General features: G+C 39.0%; 1 protein-coding gene across 3 annotated transcripts in view; it reads left to right on the forward strand.

Annotated features, from left to right (window-relative positions):
* Nucleotides 1–22001, forward strand: part of LOC142436488 (thyrotropin-releasing hormone-degrading ectoenzyme-like) — a 246916-nt gene that overhangs the window by 55317 nt on the left and 169598 nt on the right. The window contains exon 7 of one of the 3 annotated variants that reach the window (XM_075540108.1): nucleotides 11932–13418. The exons of the other annotated variants lie outside the window; for them this stretch is intronic. Coding sequence (XP_075396223.1) covers nucleotides 11932–11971 — 40 coding nt within the window. The 3' untranslated portion in view covers nucleotides 11972–13418. Of the gene's footprint in view, nucleotides 1–11931; nucleotides 13419–22001 lie in introns of those variants that run through there. 3 annotated transcript variants of the gene reach the window in all.

Genomic DNA, 22001 nt, shown 5'->3' on the forward strand with positions numbered 1-22001 from the left:
GGGGGAAAATAGATTTCAGTAAGGTAGAACATATGTTAGGACTGCAGTCTTGATCGGGCAACTGCAGGCCAGGCTAATGGTCCCCGAGGAGAACCACGCTTGAGCGTCAGAAGGTGTTCCGTTTGCTCGCTGAACACACTCGCCATTAGCGGGACGTTCTTGGGAAGACTGTCAGAAATGCCAAGCAGAAAGAAAGAACAGGCGAAGATTAGTTGACTCTGCATTCCAAGTCACCAATGTATTGGAAGTTAATTGCAGACGCCTAGGGCAGATCATGAATTTTATCCATGGTCTATGGAAGAAGCTGCTCCTTCTCCTCTTTCAGTGGGTAGTGAATGCTATTACAGGCATGTGGTCACTGAGCAGAGCAACTCGCGAGCTGCATTCCCAGCCCACTCTGCTTTTACTTTCTTAAGGTGCCTGATTCCATTTTTTAAATGTTCCTGGCTTCTGTTGGATCTTGATATTAATAGATTATTATTTCTTATAAAGGTGACGAGCGGAGAAATACACATAAAAATTTGAGCTTCATTAGACCCAGGCACCTGTGGTTTTCAATAAATTATATATGTAGTGTAAATATTAGGGAGTTGGTAGGTAGGTAAGTGTGTACATATGTGGGTAGGTTTGGTAGGGAAGTAGCTGGATAGATAGATAGATGGATGATAGGTGGAATGTAGAATGATAAAAGTAGATATATAACAGAGTCATGGTATTTGAATGTAGAATGATAAAAGTAGATATATAACAGAGTCATGGTACTTAGTTCATGCCATGATGAAATTACCATATTTAGTCTCAGGAAGATTAGTTTTGACATACTGTTGTCATATGAGCACAGATAGAGAAATTTAAAATTTGAGCACAAAAGCTGATGTTTAGTACATAAATTTAAGTTGTTTTCCTAATGGAGGAAAATGTCACTGAAGATAAGTATTGAAAACATGTGAATTCTATAAATTCTGTATTAAATAATTATCACATCCAACAATATGAAGTTACAAATGTTTGAAGCAGAAATATTAAGAAATTTTCCAACTTCAACTATATGCCAAAGGTAAAGTAAAAATGTGTCCTTTATTAATCATTATGAAACTATAAAAAGCATATAAGCTAATAAAGTATTTTATATTCATGTAATTAGTCTGTATTTACTATTACCTTGTGATATATATGTATTATTCAGTTTACCAATGTAAATAGTGAGTTTGAAATAAATTGTGTATTCTCACAAATAAGTAATATGAGAGCTTCTTTACAAACAGGCAAAATGAAAATAGTGGGAAGCATTAGAAGTTCTCCAAATGGTTTTAGTGTGTTGACCTTTTTAATTTTAGTGTTTGATGCTTGTTACTAAGAATAATTTACAAATACTGAATTCTGTAATACAAAGTTCGTTAGCAGTATATTGCAACTATATGGTAGTTTTAGCCTGTACAACTGGAAATACATGCGGGTTGAAAATACATATAGGATAGGATGAAATTTTGCTTCAAAATGTTCTTTCAACAGTGTTACATTTCATATGTTCACCAAATATTTAATAAACACTATGTGCCAGAAATTAGTATAGACACAAGAGTAAATAGCAAAGAATAAAACAGCCAGTAAAACAACCAAAGTTCCTGCCCTCATAACTACTCTTGTGTTTTAATTTTTAGTTTTGAGAAATTATATTCGTGAAGAGCACAAGCTCCATAATTAAATAGGAGTATTAATTCTCAGCTCCAGTAACATGTGACTGTGAGCAAGTTATTGAATTCTTTGATCCTAAATTCCTCTGTCTATAATATATCGCTAATACAGTATCTATGCCATAAGTTTGTTTAATTCAAAACATTCACTACATCCCAGCCACTATAAGTGCTCAATCTATTTTTTTTTAGTAAAGCATATTAAGGAATATATGTATGACCAAACTACATCCTCAGTCAAGCATGGCATGCTGGGGAGGTACACCATAACACTGAGCTCAGGTTTGGAGGCCAGGTAAATAGTTAGTTCATATTATACCATTATACTTTAGTTTACTTCAGTGTAAATTTCTTAGGGTGTATTTCTTTGTAATGTATACCCATGTTTTATCATTTGAGTCCATTTTTTGCTATTTTATTGGGTTCTTGAAGAAAATTTACAAAAGAAGCTTGGTTACATTCTGAGACTTTCCACACAAATTGAGCAATGGCATTGTTTGGTCACATTCTATTTAATATGGTACCCATGTTGTCGTTAGTTGTCCTCTGGTTCTCCAATCTAGTTTCCATGTTGCATGAAGTTTTCACCCGTGCTTTGGGTGTGGTGTTTCTCTTCTGCACTCACACAAGTTATTCTTCCCCCACGAACTGGAGTCCACTTACCCTAAGATTCCTATCTAATTTTCCATGCTGCACTTGTCAGCTTGATCTCATATATGTCTCAAAAGAACACATTATTGAAAGCATAAATTATTTACTAGTCAAGGTAAACTATTGTTTAGATTTTTGTTTATTTTTCCCCAAACCATTTTATTAGTAACTAATCCAGACATTATACCATTCCATAGTTTAGTCACATCAAGCAGTATTATGCAATTGCTACCACCATCAGTTTCAAAACACTTTTGTCCTTCATGAACCTCTTGATATTTGCTTCCCCTTTACCCCAACTTCCCCACTGTTTACCCCAGGGACCCTTATTCTAATTTTGTTTCTACAGGTTCATCAATCCTGGTTTCATATACTGAAAAACATATTACAAAGGTTCCTTAAGGCTACCCATGATAACAGAATACTTCAGAGATAAACTTCAATATGCAAACAAATAAACAGAAAATATTGAAACCAGATCAAGTGATAAGGTTTTAATCATTCAAGTGAGGTTTGTCAGTTTAATCTGCTATGTCACCTCTCCAGTACTCTCTCTTTGTATCCAGTTTATTATGGTTAGAGGGAATTCACTGGAGGCTTAGTTATAGATCTCAAAAATATGTTGTCATCTGTCGCCTTCTGCAAACCTGAATCTCACAATGTAAGTTCTGATATCATTCCCTCCTTTTGCTTTGGATTATATAATTTACAGTCCTTAGGGCACGGGTGTTGGTGTGCTTCGTCCTTGTGGATTTAGTTGACATCTCACTTAGATGGCTGCTTGTTTGGAAACAAGCCTTTAAGACCCCAGATGCCATTCTAGCTGATAGCCAGGCACTATCAAATTTCTTCACCACACTTTGGTATAGCACCATATCTTCTTTGCTTTCTTCTTTAGGACAAGTATCTTACAGGGTCATGTCATGAGAACTAATTGATCTTAGATTAGAGCTAGGATTAAGGGGGAGCTCCATATCCATTCTTGGATCTATTTATGGATCATGTAGACTTTCTTCCAGGAATGACTGCTAACAAGTCACTCCAAAAGTTCGTTGGGATGTATTGTCTCCATTCCAACCAGCTAGAAGGACATCAGACACGAAGAAACATCTGGTAGTTGTTAATACAGCAGCTTAAAAGAGACTCACATGAGAACAAGCATGTGGGGTTTTTATGCTGTTGTTGTTTTAAGATCATTTTATTGGAAGCTCTCACAGCTCTTATAACAATCCGTACATGAATTGTATCAAGCATATTTGTACGTATGTTGCCATCATCATTTTCTAAACATTTAGTTTCTATTACAACCCTTGGTATCAGCTCCTCTTTTTTCCCTCCTTCCCCCTCTTCCCCTCTCATGACCCTTGATAAATTATAAATAATTATTATTTTTATATCTTACACCAATGGTTTCTGCTGTTTATTCCCCTGGGGGTGAGGGTTTATGTATCAATCATTGTGACTGGTCCCCCCTACCTCCCACCTCTCCTCATGTTCTCCCTACCACCCTGGTATCGCTACTCTCATTTCTGTCTCTGATGGTTTCATCTGACCTGGATCCAGTGTGTCATGAGGTCTTATCTGTACCTGTGTTCATGCTGTGATCTGGCCCACAGTGAAAGGCAGGACTGGGGTCATGATAGTTGGGGATAAGTAAGCCTCAAGGAACCAGAAGAATATTGTGTGTTTCACCAGTGCTCTCCTACCCCTTTGTTGACTCCTCCCTTTCTTGGGACCCTATTGTGAGGATCTGTCCTATTGTCTACAGATAGGTTTTGGGTCTCTGCTCTGACCCCCTTTGTTCTCAACACATTTTTTGTTGCTTATTTTGGGTCTTTTGATACTTGTTACCTGATCCTATTGACACCTCGTGATCACACAGGCTGGTGTGCTTTTTCCATGTGGATTGGTTACTTCTCTGCTAGATGGCTGCTTGTTTAACTTCAAGCCTTTAAGACCACAGATGCTTTATCTTTTGATAGCTGATCACCATCAGCTTTTTTTCACCATATTTGCTTATGCACCCATTTTGACTTCAGCTTTACACCAGGAGGGTGAGCCTCACAGAATTCCAGGTTGTTAGAACAAAGTGTTCTTGTGTTGAGGCAGGGCTTGAGCAGAGACCCAAAGTCTCACATGAGAACAGTCATGTAGTTAAAACAAAACAAAAAACAATACACAGAAATCACATGGTAAAGACTCATGTAGGCAATAATCACATGGTATCATTTATTTTAAAGGAAGTTTTAAAACTGAAGTTTCATTATTTCCTCCCGATGAAAAGAGAAATGATTTTTGGTAAAGAGTCAGCTGATTCATACCAACTGAATGTGCTACCAGAATATATGAGTGTGCTAATTTTGGTACAAATTTCATAGAATTATTATTAGCTTCACTTTTAAAATATATGTAGTGGTTTGATTATTTGCCTTTTAAGGACTTCAGTTATGGGAAGTGAAATGCTACATGATTTTGTTCTCTTCTACTTACCCCATGACTCACCGTTAGTGACAAAATAAATGGAAAAGAGAAAACAAATATTTTTGCTACGCTCATACACAGGCACCAAAAACTATAAGCTATCAAAACAGACCAAAAAAAGGAGAACGACTGAAAATACAGTGAATTCTAGTCAAAATGTCAAAAGGATTCTGAGAATAGATACAAGAATCTATGGGTCTCCTCTCTATAGTTTACTGAGCACCGAGGTCTCCAGGAGTAGAAGGCCTTGTGTGGAAGAATGAAATCTTGATGGACTACATGGTGAAATCTTTCTACACATGGAAGAGCAGGAAGCAGTCAAGCCTGTAAGAGATTTACAAACCCCATATTTTTATAAGAAAAAGGGTGCAAAAATGGTGGAATGTGGAAGAAGTGTGTATATGGCAATTGACTTGGCAACCATTAATTGAGACAGCTGGAGAGAAACAATTACATGCTAAATCACCACCGTGATAACCTGCAATACACAGGGTTGAACTGTGAATCACACAGCTTTCCAGCATATTCTGAAATGGGACTATGGAGCAGAAATATGCCTCTAAACAGATGGAACCGTTGATTTGATTAGAACTAGGTCTGAAATAACACCCTTGATGTAAACTGCATTGGCTTCAAACTATTCTACATGATTGCTCTTTAGCCATAATTGTTCAGCAACCACTTCTATTAAAGAAGACTTTCCCCGTCAAATACAAAGGATATTTAAGCATAAACTAGCATAAAAACCTAGCAACTATGGGGAAAATTATTAACAAGGAGAGCTAAAATCATGATTCAGCACAACTACAAATGTCATGCAGAACATGTTAAAAGTATCCCTCTCTTAATTCTAAGAGATTAAAATGAGAGTTTGTGGTGCCCAGCTATCAAAAGATATAGCGTCTGGGGTCTTAAAAGCTTGAAGGTAAACATGGGGCCATCTAGCTCAAAAGCAAAAAAAACCCACATGGAAAAGCACACCAGCCTGTGTGATCACGAGGTGCTGAAGGGATCAGGTATCAGGCATCAAAGAACAAACAATCATATCATTGTGTGCTCACCTCCATGGTACCATCGCTGAAGAAAAATGGGTACATAAGCAAATGTGGCAAGAAAGCTGATGGTGCCCAGCTATCAAAAGATATAGCATCTGGTGTCTTAAAGGCTTGAAGGTAAACAAGTGGCCATCTAGCTCAGAAGCAACAAAGCCCACATGGAAGAAGCACACCAGCCTGTGCAATCACGAGGTGTTGAATGGATCAGGCATCATCAGAACAAAAATTTTAACATAGTGAATGAGGTGGGGAGCACGGAGTGGAGACCCAAAGCCCATTTGTCGGCCACTGGACATCCACTTGCAGAGGAGTCTGGGGGGAGGGGGGAAGACGAGCTAGTCAAGGTGTAATGTAGAACTGATGAAAAATACAACTTTCCTCTAGTTCCTAAATACTTCCTCCCTCCCTGCCCCCCCACCCCCCCCGCCAACTATCATGATCCAAATTCTCCCTTGCAAGTCTGTCTGGCTAGACCAGAGGTTGTACACTGGCACAGATAGGAACTGGAAGCACAGGGAATTCAGGGCAAATGATCCCTGCAGGACCAGTGGTATGAGTGGTAATACTGGGACCGTAGAGGGAGGGTGGGTTGTAAAGGGGGAACCGATTTCAAGGATCTACATGTGACCTCCTCCCTGGGGGATAGACAACAGAAAAGTGGGTGAAGGGAAACGTCAGACAGGGCAAGATATGAGAAAATAATAATTTATAAATTATCAAGTGTTCATGAGGGAGGGGGTAGTGGGGAGGGTGGGAAAAGATGACCTGATGCCAGGGGCTTAAGTGGAGAGCAAATGTTTTGAGAATGATGAGGGCAATGAATGTACAAATGTGCTTTACACAATTGATGTATGTATGGATTGAGATAAGAGTTGTATGAGCCCCTAATAAAACTATTTAAAAAAGCAAAAATGAGAGTTTGAAGCAAGGATAGAAAAATTAAATACTCTGATAAGGAGAATAAAATTGATCTAGCATTAGAAGAGAATCATATAAAATCTAAGAATACTATAAGCACAAGGAACACCAAAAGGATATATAGAGTATGTCTCCGATAGTTGAGATAAATTAAGTAGGAAATAGGTAATCATCATTATGCAATGACTATGTAAAGAGGCATCATTTGTGTGTGTGCAACACACTTGATAATTCTGGAAATGTCAGATGAAGAGGAGATACAAATGGTAAAGACATTTAATACCTGGAAGCTCAGTGTTCTTACAATAAGTATGTACATATGTATATTGAAAGGGTACCAGGTGTTTTAGAAAACCAAACAAGAGGATTAAAATTAAGATATTTTCTGTTGAACACACTGGATTTTAGGATGAAGAAAAAGGAACATTCAGGCTTACTCAGATGTTTATTAGCAAAAAAATTCCAGTAGATACATGATCATACGTGTAATCACATTATCACATACCAGAAAAACTGATGGCATCCTTGAGTCATTGAATTATGAAACTCCAATTTAAAGCTTACAATGAAAATAAATTTTTAAAATTTATTTCTTTAAGTCTTTATTTATTTTTACATTTTATTAGGGGCTCATACAATTCTTATCACAATCCATAGATATACATACAATTGTATAAAGCACATCCATACATTCCCTGCCCCAATCATTCTCAAAGCATTTGCTCTCCACTTAAGCCCTTTGCATCAAGTCCTTTTTTTTTTCCCCTCCCTCCCCGCTCCCCCTTCCCTAATGTGCCCTTGGTAATTTATACATTGTTATTTTGTCATATATTGCCCTGTCCGGAGTCTCCCTTACCCCCCTTCTCTGCCGTCCCTCTCCCAGGGAGGAGGTCACATGTGGATCCTTGTAATAAGTTCCCCCTTTCCAACCCACTCACCCTCCACTCTCCCAGCATCGCCCCTCACACCCTTGGTCCTGAAGGTATCATCCACCCTGGATTCCCTGTGCCTCCAGCCCTCATATGTACCTGTGTACAACCTCTGCCCTATCCAGCCCTGCAAGGTAGAATTCAGATCATGGTAGTTGGGGGGAAGAAGCACCCAGGATCTGGGGGAAAGCTGTGTTCTTCATCGGTACTACCTCGCATCCTGATTGACCCATCTACTCTCCTAAACCCCTCTATAAGGGGATCTCCATTGGCCGACACTTGGGCCTTGGGTCTCCACTTCCCCCTTCATTCAATATGGTATGTATATACATACATACATACACACACATATATATACATATACACACACATCATTTTTTTTTTGCATGATGCCTTAGACCTCGTCCCTTTGGCACCTCGTGATTGCACTGGCTGGTGTGCTTCTTCCATGTGGGCTTTTTTGCTTCTGAGCTAGATGGCCGCTTGTTCACCTTCAAGCCTTTAAGACCCCAGACACTATCTCTTTTGATAGCTGGGCACCATCCGCTTTCTTCACCACATTTGCTTATGCACCCATTTGTCTTCAGCGATCCTATCATGGAGGTGTGCAGCCAATGATATGATTTTTTGTTCTTTGATGCCTGTTAACTGATCCCTTGGGACCACTTGATCACACAGGCTGGTGTGTTCTTCCATGTGGACTTTGTTACTTCTGAGCTAGATGGCCGCTTGTTTATCTTCAAGCCTTTAAGACCCCAGCCACTATCTCTTTTGATAGCCGGGTACCATCAGCTTTCTTCACCACATTTACTTGTTCACCGACTTTGGCTCCAGCAGTTGTGTCGGGAGAGTGAGCATCATAGAGTTCCAATTTAATAAAAGAAAATATTCATGCATTGAGGGAGTGTTTGAGTAGAGGCCCAAGGTCCTTCCGCCACCTTAATACTTAACCTATAAATATAGACACATAGATCTATTTCCCTATCCTCCTATATATATTTGCATGTACATGTCTTTGTCTAGACCTCCATAAATGCCCTTTGACTCCTAGCTCTTTCCTCCATCTCCCTTGACTTTCCTCCTGCCCTACTACCATGCTTCGTCACCACCTGGGTTAGAGTATACCTCTTCTCTACGCAACCTTACCCTTGATCATTACCCACCAGGCCTGCCACTCCCCCCCCCCTGCTACCATTTTGGGTCCCATGCTGTTCCCTTGTCCCTGTGTTTGTGAACACCACTTCCTTACCCCCCTACCCCCCTACTCCAAGTCCCCCCGGAACTGTCGGTCCCGTTGTTTTTCCTCCAGATAGTTCATCCTGCCTGTCCTATTCAGACAGACCTGTGGAGACTCTAACGTGCACGAAAACAAGAAAGAGGAAAACAGAGCAACAGTATACAACCAGACAAAACAACAAAACAAAAAAAAAAAACACTGACAAAGAACAGAACAAAACAGTTCTCAAGAGAAAAGGTTGTAGTTAGTTCAGGGATCGTTTGCTGGCCCTTAGGAGCGTTTTCCAGTCCAGTCTGTTGGGGCACCACGCCCTGGCCCCAAAGTCCACTTTCAGCATTCCCTGGGGACCTTGCCTCTCCATTCTCTTGCTGTTCTGCTGCACTCCCCCAGTGCTTTGCCTCAGTGTGGTGGGATCAGGTCAGGTGCAATTCACACACTGTGTCTCCGGTGCTGTCCCCTGTATCACCCTTGGTCACTGAGGGGCATTATGTCTCGTAGTGGGGCTAGCCATGTTGTCCTCTCTGTGGATTGGCTGCTCTACTCAGGAATATCATCCTCACGGCCTGGTGGGCCAGGCTGTGTTCCACTCTCTCCTCCTGCCCCTTCATCTGCTCCTGTGTGCTCTGATCAGATATGTGCATCTCCCGGAGCTGCAGAATCAATGCTGTCCTTTGGAACAATGAAAATAAAATTTTATACCAAGAAAGAAATTTAAAAGTCAATAAATAAAGCTCCATAAAGACAAGAGATATTATAGAAAGTGTAAATACCTGGCTTATTCATAATGCTTGTAGGATTCAGTGGATACTGGTTAAACTACTGATAAATCAGGTAAGAAAGAATAAATTGATTCTTTTATAATATTTTAATTGAGATATTTTCTTTTAGAACAAAATAACAGTGAGTCTACGTGTTATGGTGATTTTTAGCCACTTAGGTTCTATGAATTTTGCATTTTTTTCTTAAAACTATAATTTTTAATGAACTATTTTATCAGTCATCTTTTTTCTTATTACTATATGAGTCTTATAAAAATTATTGTTTTTCCAGTGTTGTGTGTTAAATAATAATGATATTGTTTTGTTTTAAATTTATATTTTAGACCTTTTATAAATATGATTCAGTTAACTTGACGGTATTTTCTCACCTTTTCAATTTCTTTTTTTTATTAATCGTTTTATTAGGGACTCATAAAATTCTTATCAAAATCCATGCATACATCAATTGGTAAAGCACATTTGTACATTCATTGCCCTCATCATTCTTAAAATATTTGCTCTCCACTTAAGCCCCTGGCATCATGTCCTCGTTTTTCCCCTCCCTCCCTACACCCCCTCATCTTTTCAATTTCATGTGACTTGCAACTTCATTAATAATCTTGAATTATATACCATTATTTCAGGAAAATATAAGATATTTTGATAATTTTAAAAAGATATATACTTATTTGGATTTTCATATTTAGAATATGAGCACATATCACTGTTGTTAGATTGTATTTTTGTCATTCTTTGTTATTTTATTGATGCTTCTACTTTAGAAAATTACCTCTTACAAATGGTAATGAGGGATAATTTTCAGATAGTAACGAAGGATGATTATTTTAATTAATGAGTGTCACTGATAGAAAATAGTAAATCCATACCATTAATGTCCTTGAATTGTTATTCATCATTGAGTTAGAACATCATAATCATTACTCTTTCCTAAACTTTATTTGAATATCATCAGCATTAAAGAAAAATCAAAGAAAGCTTATGGTTTATATTCCTAACCTAAAGATCCCCAATTTAATAAAATTTCTATATAAATAGTGTATTTTCAGAAACAAAATTGTATGTTAAATTGAGATACAGTAGAGATGTTGCCATTCCGCTGGTCAGAGAGCAATTTTCTCACCTCCATCGATGGTACAAAAACAGGTCGCCGTAGTTTTCTTCATGGCTGTGCTGAGTGGGTTGAAATATCAACCGTTAGTTTTGTAGTCTAGTGCAAACTCTTGCTAGAGAAAGCAATTTCCCTTCATCCCTCTTTGCCTGTAGAGATTTATAAATTGTCTCTTAGTTACTGTTACCTAGAAAAAAAATCTCCAGGTGATAGAGAAACTTCATGTATTTTTTGCTTAATTTGATTTGATTTAAACACTATTCCAGTGTATAATAATTCTAAGAATATAAAATGGTGAGGTATAAATACAAAGTCCTTTGCAGGTGTAAGTTCTCAAGTAACTTCATAGCATTGTTTCAGTGCAGCGTCTACTGTGTACATGTCACAGCTCAGCCATGGGTGTACCTTTACCCTTTCTCTGTACTTGAACCCCTGAAGAAAGAGAGCAAAGTGTCAAAACAAACAAAAACTACCCAGCATACCTTCCTCCTCACCGCTGAATTCAGGGTAGCCCAGCTAGCTTTTCAACAGAACCCGCCTTTTAGTTGATGTCCCGCCTCGCTCTCCCATAGAAAAAATCTTTTTTACTGCCCACATTTCATCTGCAATGGGATTGGGTGGCTTTTAACTCTAATTTGAAATAGAGTATAACATTCTGAGAGGCAGGAAAATACCTCTGTACATCATGAGGAATTATAGTCGATGTTTCATCTCTCTGTTAAGTCAAGATGAACATTCCCCCAAGACTAGAGAAGAAAATAAGGACTCGCACAAAGATGTGTCCTTCTCTGGTCCTTGTCATGTCCCTCACTGTGATTGCTTGAGAGAAGTTTATTTCTTCGACAGGCTTTTATACCTCTAGTAACAGAAATGATTCAAGTTAAAAGAAAGAGACCCGAGTGCCTATTAAGCTTCTTAATTGTAATACGCCCTCTCCCCTCCCCCTTCAATGCAGTAGAAAAATATGCAGAAGCAAACAAACAGCTTCCTGCAGCCACGTGTACAGTCGACAAGAGGCAGATGAAGGGGCTTTCTCTTGCTGACGGCTGTCTATCACCTCATTTGCATTGTTTCCACAGTGGTGCCCAACATGCTGCCAGCCTGGCTTTCCGCATCTGACGTGAACGCCTGCTTCAGGATGACGTTGGAGGGCGGTGGTACTCACGGATTTATGGGCACTTGTATGTGGGACTCTTGTCACTATAGAGCAGGCCTGTCGCTCTGGTGACAGAGCTTGTTTGACTGGTTTTGGATTTATGATGGAGATAATTCAGAACAGAGTCATAATTTTCCCATGGCAATTACACTACCATTTGGTAATTTGTCCCTAAGCAGGGAATGGATGTGCTGGGATCTACCCACGAGTTTAGTAGCTCAGTGCAGGGAACAAATCAAGGTCAGAATGCAGATGGAGAGCACATGGTCGCAGAAGTTCTAGTTCTGCTCCTTCAGCCTTAAGGCGCTGTACAGTTTATATAAGAAATACTCCTCTGTTTGTGATTTTTTAACCCTTAGAATGACCATGAGAGCTAAATATCATTTGCCCATTTTGTCAAGGAGGAAAGCAAGATTGAAATGATTGACTTTCTTGAAGATAATATTCATCAAATACTTTTAAACATATGCCTTAGGATGACATCATGATGCCTACTCCCGGCATACACAGAAAGCTTAGAACTACTTCCCACTTGACAGTCTAACATTTTATTATGAAGAATTTCAAATATATGAAAAAGCTGACAGAAGATGTAGTGAACTCTTTTGCATCCATCCCTCTGCATCAGTAATAGTTAACTCAGGTGTGCCTCCTTTAATCCACCACCCTCTGTACCCATTCCTTCTGTGTGGAAGCCCATTTGAGGCATCATTCATTCCATCAGAGCAATTTTCACTATATATATATTTCTAAAATAAATATGTACTTCATGACACCCCCACCCCATGTTTTCAGTTTGTGAGTTATGCTAAGACCCAAAATATGATCTCTGTTCATTGAACTCTTCCCCTGTTTCTCATTCCTATTTGAGTCTCACCGATTGCTAAATCTGCCCATAGAAAATTGAGAATTGGATGGCTTAAAACTGACTGCTTTGCAAATAAAACAATATGCAAAGCCATGGAGAATACAGTAGCCATGCCTTATCATTTTTACCATTTGCTTTGTCTCTAAAAATAGATCCTGACTAGTGAAACTTGTTTGTTTATTATCCAGAAGTTTCGGACACATTTTCAATGGCTCACTGTGATACTGCCATAAGTTGGCCCTTGATCAGTCAAATAGTTTGCATCATTAGAAGGAAAATGATTCCACAAGTAGGAGCCGTGTTTCTGTTCTAATGGAATCTGCGGAGGTGGCTATTTCAGATACTGAAATAGTTGCACTTTCTTCAACATTATTACTATTATTTTACTACAGCCAGGACTGTATGTAGCATTTGGAACAGATTATGATGTATTTCTATTAATAACTTTAGCACTAGCTATACTAGTCCAATGATTTGAACCCATTAAGCCTGAGTGTATAATGAAATAAATCTCTTCATTTAATTTGAAGAAGGAACTTAATTTTGGAATTGTTTTTTATATGGGTTCACAAATCCTTTTTGTTTTATATTCTGTGAACTTTTATCTTTGTACTCCACTTAGTTGTTTTCATTTCATTTACCAAGATGCTAAATTATGTTGCTTTTAAAATTTGGTTTTATCATAGCAAGTGCATTTGAATAATCAAAAATAAAGGCAATTTATTAAAAACTAGCATTTGTCAAATGCAATTTACATTTGAATTTAGGCATTAGCACAAACATTTTATTTGGAAATTGGTAGCTAAAAAAATTAAGGCCTGAGGTAGTCAAAAGAAATAGTACTTTTAAGTCACTTGGAAAGATTTCACTATTTTGTTTTGTAATGTTTGGTGGTGAGCCCTTCCCAGATATCCATGATCCTTGTTTCTTAAAATCATACTTTAAAATGTCCATATTCACTTTCTGTCCTGTGATCCTGCATCTTCTTAGTTCATTGAACCACTGCTGTTGGTTCCCAGCTGGAGCGAGGGCTGTTCTAAATACCATAGTACAATTTCAAGGGTATGCTCAACATGACGCTAAGTGTAAGTTAACTTTGTACAGGATCGGATAATGTCATGAGCCACCTGATTATAGTGCAGATGACTACCATTCTCATGTGGTCAATAAGAGCTGATTGTGAAGTTATAACTGATGGGTCCAAAATGAACCAGAAAATATAACTGTTATTGCATTCAACATTTTTTTAAATGTTAGTTTCATTTAGTCGCTCCCAGTTCCCTTCCACTCTGATGTTCTCTTTTCCCTATATCTTATCTGCTTGGCTTGCACATGTTATATGCTTTGGACATCTGCTACCCGTTTTGTTGATTCCATGAGCCTGTGCTTACACCTTTACTTATCATGTTATTTATTTCTGATCAAATCCAGTAGAGAAGTAAAGATTTCCATTAAGGAATGACTGCTGTCAGAGAAACCATGGAAGAGGGTCAACTAATAACCTGTGTATGGGAAACACATTTATGCTGATCCTAATTCTTAACGCTTACAAGTTCAGATTTCAAGGACTTCATTCCAACTCGACACACACCGAGGGTTGAATTCCTGTGGGCCATCACTGTGACTATCCCCACCGCATGATGGTGGACAAAGACTGAAAACACAAACTTAGAGATTTTTTCAGGGATCACAGAAGCCAAATGCCAATTTTCAAAACTCAACTTGGAGATTTCATGCATAGAAATTTATTTAGAACATGTAGAAGAGTAATAAAGATGCCAATAGCCCTGTTACTTTTTTTCATGGAAACTTATGTAGCCAAGATTCAATCCATGAGGGAATTTTGAACAGCTCATAGTAATGTAAAAAAATTAGGATGTTAATATGATATATAATTTTTTATATATAGTATAACAAAATCTCTATAAAAATGCAACACTCAAATGTTATACAAGGAGAAATATTCCTAGTTATTTTTAACTGGTTTGGTTTGAGTAATATCTTTCCCTCCTTTAGTTTCATGTTTTCCACACATTTCTCTATAAAGCAGTTTTTAAAAGGAAATTAAAGTCTCCTATGACTTATGGATCTTTAGGTTAATGATTTGAATCTGGATGGCATTAAACTCAACCTCCGCAAAATCCTGCTGGAATTTTTTGTCCATTTTTTATCCAGGTAGCTTTGTAGAACATCAGTAAATTCACCAATAAGCAGAATTCCATCACCTTTTGCCTGGGAATAGTACACTGCATGGATAATTTCCCCAGTTTCTTTTAAATATTTTCCCATATTTAAACCATCGGATAGCTCTGCTGATTAACTAAAGGTAGAATATATAATTTTCTAAGGGTATGCTTTTAAAATATCTTCACTATTAAACAACTTCTAAGTAACCTTCTCAATATCTTGTTAGATTACACAGTTGAACAACAATAAATAATGTGTAGATAAGCTTTTGGAAAATGTTTAATGTCTGCACCTTTAAAAAAAGATTTCAAAAAGATATATCATTGCAATGTCTATCTTAAAATATCGTGTTCTGTGTTTTCATGACATCCACTTCATTCACTAGTTATCTATTTTTCTCATGAGCATAGTCCATATAGTGAGAGAGGAGACCAAGTTGGAATCATATTTCATTTTGCTCTCATCTTGAAAAACTGTGTGACAGACTTGAGTGTGTTTTCTGCAGCAGCCAGAGTCACCCTTCCCAGTAATAAATCTGACCACGCCCTTCTCCAACAAGACTTGCAGTGGCCTTGTGTCCCACGTAGAAAGCAAACTCGAGCCTTATTACTTAAGGTTCTTTGTTCTGTAGCCATCACCCTCTGTCCTACCTCATTCCCATTCCACCCAGGAAGGTCTTCTTGCTACTTTTCCAACTCCCGCATGTGTTCCTGCTCAGGACTTCTGAGGTTGCTGCTCTTCTCAGCCATATTCTGAGATGTGTTCTGCTTTGGTTGTTCAACCTGTTCCTTAACTTAATACAGTTTTGTTTAGTGAGGATTCAAGCTATTCTCTCATAATTCTCCTTCCCTAAACTTACGTGCTTTAATTTCACAGCATCTGGAATTATGCTCTATGTTTAGTTGCGTGTGGAATAGAGTGTCGTAAGTTCTAAGACAGTGACATGTGGACAGGTGTTAGGGAATGGTACGAGTGATACTAGAGGAGGCCAGTGTGTGGGAGCTTTCTTGGCAATATTATAAGGGCTTTCTCGCCTATCCTGGCTTTCATTCTTTGACTTTTTAACAAGGCGAGTTTGGCAATTTGTTTAATTGTAATAAACCTATGTCTATTTCTAAAATTGACGTACTAGTATTAACCTTGAAGTTTCTTAAAGATAGTAGTCTGAAATGAATTAACACATCTCTAGGTAACACAATAACTATAAAATGTCGCTGTGAGGACTAAGGTGTGCTCGACCCAAGCCGTGGTGTTTTCTTTTTTGTTGTTGTTGTTTTGTTTGTTTGTTTGTTTTTGTTTTGTTTTAAACGTTTTATTAGGGGCTCATACAACTCTTATCACAGTCCATACATATACATACATCAATTGTATAAAGCACATCTGTACATTCTTTGCCCTAATCATTTTCTTTTCTTTCTTTCTTTTCCCTTTTCCTTTTTTTACATTTTATTAGGGAATCATACAACTCTTATCACAATCCATACATATACATACATCAATTGTATAAAGCACATCCATACATTCCCCGCACCAATCATTCTCAAAGCATTTGCTCTCCACTTAAGCCCTTTGCATCAGGTCCTCTTTTTTTCCCCCTCCCTCCCCACTCCCCCCTCCCTCATGTGCCCTTGGTAATTTATTCATCGTTATTTTGTCATATCTTGCTCTATCCGGAGTCTCCCTTCCCCCCCTTCTCTGCCGTCCCTCTCCCAGGGAGGAGGTCACATGTAGATCCTTGTAATTAGTTCCCCCTTTCCAACCCACTCACCCTCCACTCTCCCAGCCTCGCCCCTCACACCCCTGGTCCTGAAGGTATCATCCACCCTGGGTTCCCTGTGCCTCCAGCCCTCATATGTACCAGTGTACAACCTCTGCCCTATCCAGCCCTGCAAGGTAGAATTCGGATCATGGTAGTTGGGGGGAGGAAGCATCCAGGATCTGGGGGAAAGCTGTGCTCTTCGTCGGTACTACCTTGCACCCTGACTGACCCATCTCCTCTCCTAAGCCCCTCTATGAGGGGATCTCCAGTTAAGCCATGGTGTTTTCAATTGCCTCCTATGCGTGTAAAGTTGGACAATGAGTAAGGGGGGGAATCCATGTATTCTGACTGTGGTGTTGGTGAAGAATATTGGACGTGACATACCCTTCTCAAAAAGCAACCAGACTGATCTGTCCTGGAAGAAGTGCCGCTAGAGAGCACCTTAGAGGCAAGGCTGGCAAGACTTCATCTCATGTACCTTGGGCATGTTGTCAGGAGAGACCAGACCCTGGAGAAGGGCAGAATGCTTGGTAAAGTAGGGGGGCGGTGAAAAAGAGGAAGGCCCTTGATGAGATGTATTGACACAGTGAAGTGACTGCGGCAAAGGGCTCAAACAGAAGACCAAGTGTGAGGATGGAGCAGGATGGGAGGTGCTTTACTCTGTTATGCATAGGGATGGTGGAACCAGTGTGAGGGTACCTAACAACATAGCGGCCATACAGGGAGTAGTCAGTGGGTAGGTGCTGTTGCATCGCTTCCAGCTCCTCGTGTCATCAGGTAGAACTGAATGAAATGCTGCCCAGCAGGGCGCTCCTTTACAATCACTGCAGTGGCTCAGCCAAGTTTTGCAGCGACTGGTTCACTCCATCACCCTGAGGGTGTGTTTCCTCTACGCTGACTGTTTTATCAAGTCTGAAGTCCTTCTTTAAGGACTAGGCCCTGCTGCTAACAATTCTTTATACAATTGTAATTCTTTTAACTTCAGCCTTTTACTTTGCCATTGTTTACGGAGCAAATCAGTTTTTCATTAAAGAGTTCGTACACATTTTATGTCATTCATTGCGTTTCCCACGATCTAAGATTACTTCCTCCGTCTGTTGCCTGTTCCCATTCCTACCTCATTCCTAATCCCACTGGCTGTTGTCCTTGGGAAGATGCTGCTCTTTTAGAGTCTCAAGGTGGACGTATATCTCTAGGATTATTGTACTCCTTAAAAAAAACAGTCTCTTGCCTGGCTGAAACTTGAGCGCCATGGGAGTGAGTTCATTTCCGGATCTAACAGGTGACCGAGGGCCATGATCAGAATCACCTGTGTCTGATTAGGAAGCCTGGTGGTTTCTGTTATTTTGAGTGTTCCTCATACGTCTGCTCTATTGGGAATATTCTGATGCGACCCCTTTCAGAGCAGCCGATAGTGGTAGTAGAGCCGGCCTAGTTCTTCTGGTCTCAGCGTGACAGAGACAGGTGTTTGCGTGACCCCTAGTTCATTGATCCAATTATTCCCATATGGCTTCAAATTTCTTCCTCACTCTTCCAGAGGGGGAAAGCCAGTAGTTCACTTGGATGACCCCTCAAAAGCGTTTAAGAACAAGACACTACTCCTTTAGGTGGGATGTACAGCATTGCCTTCGTGGACTCTGGTGTGACAGTTGACCATGACCCTGAGCCCGCAGCTCTAGCAACGTCTTCCCTCAAGGTTTTTGGTTATATCTAAGAAGGTTTCAGAACTTGGCCCCTATATGCTTGACTACATTCGTGGATGTATTTTTGGCAATAGTAAACATGCCTGTACAAGTAATCAGTTTTCAAACAAGTATACTTAACGGGTATACTCCCAGTCTCCCTTCCACACCTTACAGCCGTCATGCTTATCCTGAATCTACTTGGAAATCATCCTAATTGCAAGGTTGGGTATTAACAGTATTTACACCTGCTCACTTTGGCTGTGGGACTCCGGCTAGCGTTCGTCATTTTTGCTCTCCCTGCTCTTATGCATTGCCTTCCTCTCTACTGTAGTTAATATGCCTGCCTCTGGTCCGTAATCTACCTTCCCTTGCCCTCAACCTCTGATCATTATCAAAGAATATTTCTTTCAATGTGGATTTTTTTTTTACTTTTTAGAGTAGTGGTTTCATACTTTACCTGTCCTGTTACAACTGATTAATTTTACTCAGCAAAATATCCTCTAGGTTTATTCATGCTCCAGGTGTTTTACAAGTTCACGGTTTAGTTTGTGTAGTATTCAACTGTGCGCATGTACCTTAGAGAAGCCTTTCTCCCGTTGCTGACCATTAGATTGTCTCCATCGCTTTTGCTATTTTGAAGAGGGCTACAGGAACACGAGTGTGCATGTATCTGTGTGTGTCACAGCTCTTATTGTGTGACAGCTTTTATTTTCCAAGGAGATGGCTTGCTGGGTCGCATGGTATTTCTATTTCCACATTTAAGGAAGTGCTACGCCATTTTTCACAGTGACAGCATCACTTTACCGTGCCACCAGATTTATATGGAGTCTTGCTAGCCTTTTTTGTATGCTGTTTTACATTTTTTTTCTATAAACTTTGCTATTAATGCTGAAGTATAGTCATCCCTTTGTTGTGTTGATTTAATTTCTTAAATATCTTATAATCATAAGAATTACTTCATATGGTTGTTGGCCTCCTGGTTGACATTATGAAATTCCATTTATGGTTTCTTAATTTTTATTGGATTATTTATCTTTTTCTTGTGTTCAAGTTCTCCATAAATTCTATAGATCAGTTCCCTTGCTGCGTTGGTACTGGCAAACACATTTCCCCGGGCTGTGGCTTCCCTTTCCATGTTTGGGTGGCACCTTGGGTGCACAGCAGTGCCTGCTCTTAGGAAGACCCCAGTGATCCAGCGTGTCTCCTGCTCTTGAAGTGTTCTCACTTACATTTGATCGTGTATTTAGCTCTGTGTTACGGCTCTCATGTGTGTCCCTGTGGTACCAGTGATAACCTCTCTAGCTCTAGGTTTCACATCTGTAATTCATCTTGAATTTCTTTTATGTATGATATGAGATATATACCCAGTTTAATTTTTCTATAAATGAGTATCCAGCATGGTCAGTACCACTTTAATATTATTTTTTCCTAGATAATGCATTTTGACCCTTTACAAGGACCAGCTATCCATAGTCGGATGGATTTACCTCTGGATTTTTTTATTCCATTCCATTGATTATGAGTCTATTGAAACACTAAAAGGCTTTTTCTTTTCTTCTTCCCCTTCTGTTTTTTTTCCACTCCAGTGGCTGTTCAGTAGGTTTTGAGATTGAGAAGTATAATGTATCCTACCTTGTTTTTCCTTAGTATTGTTCTTACTCTAGAGTGTCTCTTTTCTTTCCATATAAAGCTGGTAATTGGTTTTTACCTCTCTTTAAAGAGTTATATTGGAAACTAGGTCAGGTTTGCATTATATCTATTGATCTTTTGGGGTGTTATTGATATTTCCACAATGCTGTGTCTTTCTGTATAATGAACATGGTGCACTCTATCATTTATTTATTTTTCTTTGGGTTGATTTTATTTGTGTTCTTAGTTTTCTTTGTATAGGCCTTTTGTTTCTCTGGTTAGATTTACTCTTAAGTATTTCCTTTGAGTAGTTCTTGTAAATGGTTGTAGCCTCTCACTGTACTGGGGCAGTCCGTATGCTAAGGAAAGAATCAGAGAGGCTGGCTTTTATGAAGGAGAATGTAGCATCAGGTTTGGAGGTAGGCTTATTAACAACCTAGTGTATGAAGATGACACAACCTTGCTTGGTGAAGATGAGGAGGTCTCGATGCACTTGAAGAACAAGGATTGCGGTCTTCATTCTGGATTATGAGTCAATTCAAGACAACGAAAATCTTCACAACTGGACCATCGTGGTAAAGGGAGAAAAGATTGAATTTGTCAAAAATCTGTCTTGCTTTGATCCACAATTAATGCTCATGGAAGCTGCTGTCAAGAGATCAGAAGGCATAATACTTTGGGTAAATTTGTTGCACGAGGCTTCTGGAGTTTTGAAAGGCTTTGATGTTACAAGCCATAGTATTTTCAGTTGCCTTACAAACATATGACTGTTGGACACTGAATAAGGATGAACGAAGAAGAATTAATCCAAATGAGTTGTGGTACTAAAGAAAAATATTGAAAGTACTGATGACTGGTACAATGAAAAACTGGTACAATGATGACTGCAGCTGATGACTGACTAGTACAATGAAAGAAGTTTAGCCAGAGCGCTTCTTCTAGACAAGGATGGCAAGACTTTGTCTCTCATACTTTGGACGTATTATCAGGAGAGACCAGTCCTTGAAGAAGGACATCATTCTTGGTAAAATGGAAGACCAGCAAACAAGAAGGCACATCAACGAGTCATTGGCACGTGTCTACAAGAATGGGCTCAGGCATGGGGACACTTGTAAGGACGGCGCAGGACTCTCAGGGTTTCGTTCTGTTGTGCGTCGGCTCCCTATGTGTCAGAATGGTCTCAGAGCAACGAAGAACAGCATTGTAAATGATCAGTGTTTTCCTGAGTTTCTTTTCAGATTTCTGCTTATTGGTGGAAACGAATCTTGACTTATTGTTGCAAATTGATAATAACATCTGAAAATAGAGTTTATTTATACTTTTTCAATTTGGATGATTTAAATTTTCCCTTTTTTGCACCGGAGCTCTAACTAAGACTCCCAGCACAACAGTGAATAGAAGTAACCCTTCAGGGCATTCTTGTGCAGTACCTGTGCACAGTGTGATACTTACAGTGATTCTTCATTGTGACTAATGTTGGCCATTGATTTGTATATGTGTCCTAGATTTTGATGGGAATTACCCATCTATTACTATTTTATCAAGAGTGTGTGTTATATTTAGGAAAATTAATTTTCTGGAAATTAAAATTTTTTAATGTAGTTATTGAACTGATTTCCCCCCCCTAATATTGAACCATTCTTAAATAAACATTATGGATCCCACTTGGTCTTGATGTATTTTTAAATATGTTCTTGTGTACTGTTGAATAAACTTTGTTGAGAATGTTAATATCAATGCTTATCAAGGATATGTGTCTATGATTTTCCCTCTTTAGTGATGCTTTTGCCTGGTTTTAATATCATGGGTATGTTTGCTTCATTAAGTGTGTTTGCAAGTATTTCATCTTTTTCTGTACTCTGGAA

Source organism: Tenrec ecaudatus, unplaced genomic scaffold, assembly GCF_050624435.1.
Source record: "Tenrec ecaudatus isolate mTenEca1 unplaced genomic scaffold, mTenEca1.hap1 Scaffold_353, whole genome shotgun sequence".
NCBI classification, from domain to species: domain Eukaryota; kingdom Metazoa; phylum Chordata; class Mammalia; order Afrosoricida; family Tenrecidae; genus Tenrec; species Tenrec ecaudatus.